The sequence below is a fragment of the Apostichopus japonicus genome, chromosome 2 (genome assembly GCF_037975245.1).
Source record: "Apostichopus japonicus isolate 1M-3 chromosome 2, ASM3797524v1, whole genome shotgun sequence".
Classification (NCBI taxonomy): domain Eukaryota; kingdom Metazoa; phylum Echinodermata; class Holothuroidea; order Aspidochirotida; family Stichopodidae; genus Apostichopus; species Apostichopus japonicus.
The window spans coordinates 26,140,618-26,147,234 of NC_092562.1; the positions used below are offsets into that span (position 1 = coordinate 26,140,618).

Below are 6,617 nucleotides of genomic sequence, written 5' to 3' on the forward strand. Positions count from 1 at the left end.
TACAACGTTCAAACACTGGTATCGGTCCAAGTTAAATTTCTATAACACTTTATGGTTGTTCCTTTTAACAGCTGAGGCTGATGACCTCAGTCTCACGTTATCGTTGATGACCAAATATCACAGTTATTAAGTATTCTGCCGGGCCTTATTTTCTAAGTAGACATGTCCTATTAGGACACTTGCCATAGTGAGACAAACTATGCTGCTACAACGGCATTCGCCCGTTTCGAGCATGTTCTTTCTTGCAGTAAATTCGTACACACCTAATAGTGAATCCAAATTAAAGAAGTTGTACAGCATCAAAGGCGTTAGATATTATGCATGTACCTGTGAAGAAGGTGAAGCCATTCATCGGTAGCGCCGTCACACGCACATTTTTCATAACATGATTTCTTTCAGTGCGTTCCACTCAATTTCTATGGTTCCACTACACCAACGATGACAAAAAGCGTGCGGGTATAATGCGCGCGCATAAGATTCGGTTGCCTATACACTGGTCGTTTCGTACACGGAAGAGATCATATGTTCCAAAAGAAAGAAGGAAGAAGAAGAAGAAAAAAATCCTGTGTGTTTCGGCGTGCATACACTGTTTTTTGTGTAATTGTGTAGGAGTCATGCATCTGTAGCGACATAGGCGAAATGCACTACGTCTTTGTTTACTACAGTATGGTACGGTAACACGTATTTAAGTGTATGGATCAGGCGCCATAACATTGTGTGCATCGTAGATTTATGTATTTATATTTTTAGATCCTCCTGCAAGCAGGAATTCGCGAAGAAGCCTCATTGGCTTATCAAAGCCGCAAGCTGACTGAAGTCAGTCTCTTACATTCATATATTTAACGTCCATGATTATGAATTGTCAATTGTTAACAACTCTGTAACTGGACGACATACATTAATCTTGGAGTGACTCGAACCGGGAACATTATGATTGGAAGGCACCGGCGTTAACCACTGAGCTAACACTCCAGATCATATGCGCGTGTAAACGCGCCTTAGCAAACGCATGACTTGAAGCGCGGCGTTATTTCAAATTTTGTAAAACTGGTGTGGTCATTTCTTATCATCATTCTGAGCGAATAGCAGTGCACCAAAACGTAAGCGAAATGATAAGTATTGATCTGCTCAATAAAAGTGGCATTTGGACTCCATTAGCAGACGCTATCGTCACTGAAATGTGTCTGAAGGATGCAGGCAACTTATCTGGCAACCTTCGATCTGTTCCACGACTGGAAGAAGACGACAACAATTTCTATCCACTGCAGGTATATAACCAAGCTTCAAAGTAAGGCTGATGAAATCTGCCACATCAATTTTACCAACAACTGTAAAAACGGCGGGGTGGGTACCACGTGTGACGTTTTAAGTCTATGATTTGACGATCGAGGTGGGGGTTTCTGATCCACTAGGGGAAAGCTTTACTAACACATTCATATAGCCTAGTGTTGATACAAGATCAAAGGGGCTTCAAATACGCGTATTTGAGGAAGCACTGTTATAACGATGTAATATTACTTAATACAGTGTTCCCATATAAGTCCCTATCTCATTTTATGCCGTGTTGTATTATGGGATATCCACCCATCCGATTAGACACAAACACGCATGTACCACACAAACAGCTGCACCACAGATTAGTAAGGATTCACAACGGATTTACCCTATGTCTTTCTCCGATAGATACCATTGGTGATCACGTCAGAATTACGTCACAGAACAATCGGTTACAGTAGAATGACCCTCAACAAAACGTATTACAACTTATTCGTGGTCCCAATCAGTAGACCTCTTATTTACACCCGCTTATTGTTTAATTACTTTGGCTGTTATGGTTAAAAGTAGAAGCACGTGACTGTCTATCTAACCCCAAAATCTGAAACACATTCTGATATCCGGAATGTAAAAACGAATTTACGGAATCATGGCTTATTTTAGGTCAAAATCGGTGCAAACTTGCTTAAGAATTAAAGTTAACTAGAATCGACGATATTAACATTCTGATGACCGCTTTACGTTTAACAATATTTCCTTCCAAATACTCTGATACATTTCTCTTAAACCAATGAGCCTGAGGTGCTCTGAAATTTCTCTTAATATGTTATTCCTACCGAATCTCTCTTACCCACAGGTCATATCCAATACTCATCCACAATACAATATGAAGTTTATCAACAAAAATCTAAAGAAATGTCCTAAAAATAGTAATACAACTTTCAGAAGTATGCGTTGGTTTCGGTCCACAATGAAGAAATTTAAAAGGTAGGAGGAAAGAAATGAAATTAACCAATATCGTCTGTATTCCATTAAAATACCGAACAAAATTAACTTGTTGAAAATGTATAGTGATATTTCGAACAGTGAGATACATGCATAAGTAAGTAGGAGACAATATTGAGTCACATCTCTAGAGATTCACAAATTCGGTAAGAGATATCGTGAGTGTATGTGAACCCGATGGATTTGTGTCAACTTGTACAATAGTAAGCTGTAACAATGTTATCAGCCTAATAGCAGTTACAATGAGGCTACGTGTGGTACTAACATGACATCAAAATTAAATGGAGGCGTGGGACGGGGGGGGGGGGGGCTTGGTATATGGCTTTAAATACTCTCTATAGGCCCTATGCGGTTGACATAAAATGCCTTCGATTACATATAGTGTCATTTTATATTGATATAAAACTTTGAATATTTTAGAAATATATCAGGTGACAGATGTACAAATGGATGTAGGAAACAACCTAATACGGGAAACGACTATATATAGGCTACATTATGTTCTCTTTAGATTGATAAGTTACAATATGCTCTGCATTATACCTGTACAATTAAAATAAAAACCTGTAAACATTTTTCTGAACATAGTTATAATATAATTTAATAAACAGTGGCAAAATTTAAAACTACAACACCAGTTACTTTAAGTTATAGTTCTTTCTTTATTTTGGTCAGGGACGTACACATCTTGAACAGTGCAGAAGAGTCCACACTAGCTGAATTTACATCCGGAGCTGAATTTCATCCCCATGTGCGAATAGTCCAATCCATTCACCATTTCACCAATCATATACCATCAAACGATCGCGGAATTGTTAAGAAAGTTTGCTTGGATGTTACCGATATACGCGTGCTCCGTGTTGATCCTCGTCGTCTCCTCGGATGTTATCTACCAGATTACCAACATAAAGAAAGGATTTTACTAAGAATGATATATGAAACACACTTTGCCAAGAGTCTAGAAATTAATATTCATATATCTTCCAAATATAACGACAAACAAAACGAGATCAGTGCTAAGCTTGTTGCCAACAATTGTCCAATCGCTTACAGATTTGTGGATATCGAAGTGTCAAAACAGGGAGTCATCAACAATATCCATTTCCTTCCTGTCGAACATAAAATTCCTGCTAATGTATTCATCGGAAAGATGAGGAAAATTAAGGAAAACGTGAGGAAATCGTCTGAAAACGATAAAAGAAAACAGTCAGAGATGCAAAAGATGAAAAAGATATCGATTTTACTTCCAACGATAATTACACGTAATAATATGATAATGAGCTATATTAATAGATGTCAATCAAAAACAGCCTGACCATAGTGTCAGGAAACATTTTCAAGATATATCATATCAGTATAGTACAATCTAGACGTATTTCTACCATGGTGTGAAAAGTATCCTAGAAATACGGTGATAGTTACTGTGTTTAAAATAACACAATTTGCACCTTTTTTTTGCATGCATTATCGATCACTGTTCCAGTAAAAACTGTATAATTGTACAATAAATAGTAGTTATTAGTATGTCCAGTTGATGTCATATACACGTATCTTTGGCGTACGAAGGTTTGACAAAAATAAAATGGTCAAATTGTTGTGTTGAAACTATACCCTCAACGTGAAACCCAGACAGCATCGGCAAATTATAGATTGGCCTATACGTTAAGGATCACCGTAAATATATCTGATTGATTCATTCAAAAGGATAGCTAGAGAAAGCCGAGATCGCACAATGTACGCTTTAACGTCATACTATATAGTAAACAATGCAATAAAATATTCAATTACAATCATGTATTTACTTATTTACATATTCTTTTCAAGTAATTCTGTTTTAGTCCTACGAGTCAATACAAGCTGCTGACTGCTGTTGAGGGCAACGTTTTCATTTGACTTTGATATAGCTTTGCTCCACTCCCCCCCCCCCAAAAAAAAAGATAAAGAAAAAAAAAAGGAAAAATAAACTCATTATATTCCCCAAATCAACGTGTCAAACGGAAAGCTACCAGAATTTTATTGCCGCGAACCAAACTTCTTTACTTTAAGGATTTAGCACTTCAGAGCGGTAGGCAGGTCGCCTGAGGTCGGAAAACAATACAAATGAGTAGGAACAGGGGAGTAGAAGCAGTTGCGTCGCCAAGTGGTGGCCTGAAGGGGGGGGGGGAGGGCACGAGCCCTCCCCCATTAAATCGTTCCCCCAGGTGCCCCGTCCGCAGTGGCGTCAACAGACTTTTCAGTCTGGGGGGCACAGGGGGCACCAGCATTTGATGGGGGGGGGGGCACTTAGGTGGATACGGATCGGCGTCCTGGGAGAGGGGTCTAAGGGTAGGGGGTGCCCCCTCCAGGCGCGGCGGAACGGGAAAATTATTGGGGGGGGGGCTAATGTGTAGAGACTATCTAAGCGGAGCGCCACCATCGGTTGGCGCGGAAATAAAATTTTGGGTTTTTCAAACCCCCAGATGGCCGGTAACGGCACTTCCCGAGTGTTTTATGCTGCGAATACCTAGCCCTAAAATATGGGTCTCAAGCCTGCAATTTCTCAGATTGCACGTAAAAGTCTGTAAAAACATTGTAATTTGTATATTCGATGGTGTTTTAAGAGAGTAGCTATTACTCGTAGTGTACTCGCAAAGACGTTTTTGAGTGTAGTAAGGGGATGTTGAAGAACTGGCTGAAATGAAGCAAGTCATTGGCCTAAGACGAAGTTGTGTTGCGCTTACCGGTACTCACACTCACTGCTTCCACTTTTCACGGGGCGTGAAGACGCGGTTGGGGTGACAATGTGGTCTATAGCCAGGGGACGGGCCGAGGGTCCCCCCAGCATTTACTAAAATTATTACACCTATATAGTATACGTGTGCATCGGACAGATCGACAAGTATGCATTGAAAAATGGGCAGATGCACGTTTCGGAGCCTTGGTAAATATTGGGGGGGGGGGGGGGCTTATCATGCATTTGCCCCCTCAACTTTTTCATTGGGGGGCTGAACAACCCAAGCCCCCCGGTTCCGCCGCCACTGCCCCCGGGCCCCTTTGGAAAATTTTCGCATACGGAGGATGGGCTAGATGCAAAATGCTGCCACATTTGATGCTAAATTCGATCTGAAGATATCTCCAGAAATTGCTATTTTTGAGGTAATGATTTTAACAAGGCGCAGAATTTTGCAGAGGATATGAACCACATGCTGTCGATATTATGCCTAACCCTATATCAATAGAACCTACATTTGTTGAATTAATGTGTGCATGACCCCCGACTCCTTTCTTGTCCTTCTCGTTTTCGCCCATTATCTATTAAAATGTAACAGGTTCCAGCATCGTTATTGGCTCCTATCAGGGATCTCACCATGCAATCCAAAGTTTGATCACACATCGAGTATGGCTCAGTATACAGGTGTGAACATTCGCCATTTGTTCCTACAAGCATCTGACCTCAAATGACCTCTGCACCCCCTACACAACAGGGTTAATATATGGGTCCACAAATATAGGCAAGTATGGTGCCTGCGGACCCTCACATTCTCACATTTCGTCAGCTCCTAACCTGTCAACCTCAGACCAAGGCAACATATTGCAGTACCCTCCCTTCTCACAGTCATGTAGCTCGCGAAGCGGACGTGCATATCCGCTGGTATGGCGTGAGCACTGACACATTCAATGTAAATATCGACACCTGTTGTGATGGCGCGGGTTACGACTTCGATACCCGACGTTCAAGGATAAACTTTTTCATTTTTTCGCAGCTCATTTGAAGAAAATACGAATTACTGTGCTTCTTTGTCCTTATGAAAAACCAACTCAGATGATGGGAGTTGAAATATAACAAAATATATATAGGCTATATTTTTTTACCAACCCAAATCTCAGATGGGGGGGGGGGCACTTGGGGGGGGGCACTAGGTTTTCCAGGGGGAACGTGCCCCCCCCCCCCCCCCCCCCCCCCCCCTTGGCGACGCCACTGCCCGTCCGATGCGACTTGCGGTTAAAAAATACTCAAACATAAACTTAAACTGCCTCAATTAAAAACATAAATATCGGACAGACTAAGCCCGAAAATTCTTGAACATAAAGTTACTTCAGGTTGCAAAATATAGCACCAGATTGCATCTAAGGACCCTTAAATAATCAAAAATTCTCCCCCTCCCCGAATTTATTGTTGCTCCCTGTGACACTGAGTAGAAGTGACCGCTTAGCACTGCCCTTCCCCTTCCCCTCCCCCTCATATTTTAAAAGTGAGGATGGGTACCGTAGAGGTTCCTTTCCAACTAGGGAATCAAAAATGAGTGTCGGAGTGAAGTCAAGTTTATGTGGTTTTCATATGACAGCAATGGCATGTT

At 41.1% G+C, this 6,617-nt stretch overlaps 1 protein-coding gene across 1 annotated transcript; it reads left to right on the top strand.

Annotated features, from left to right (window-relative positions):
• Positions 1 to 1,049: 1,049 nt before the first annotated feature.
• LOC139973053 (uncharacterized) lies at positions 1,050 to 4,149 on the top strand. Its single transcript, XM_071979424.1, has 3 exons — positions 1,050 to 1,268; positions 2,132 to 2,262; positions 2,956 to 4,149. Exons 1-3 carry the CDS (start codon positions 1,110 to 1,112, stop codon positions 3,593 to 3,595), a joined length of 930 nt encoding a protein of 309 aa, XP_071835525.1. The 5' UTR covers positions 1,050 to 1,109; the 3' UTR covers positions 3,596 to 4,149.
• The last annotated feature ends 2,468 nt before the right edge of the window (positions 4,150 to 6,617 follow it).

Bases quoted from the DNA above. Each gene is read 5' to 3' on its own strand.
- LOC139973053 (XM_071979424.1), top strand. From the start codon at position 1,110: ATGATAAGTATTGATCTGCTCAATAAAAGTGGCATTTGGACTCCATTA. The intron at 1,269-2,131 runs GTATATAACCAA...TCTTACCCACAG, and splicing joins ACAATTTCTATCCACTGCAG to GTCATATCCAATACTCATCC. The intron at 2,263-2,955 runs GTAGGAGGAAAG...TATTTTGGTCAG, and splicing joins ACAATGAAGAAATTTAAAAG to GGACGTACACATCTTGAACA.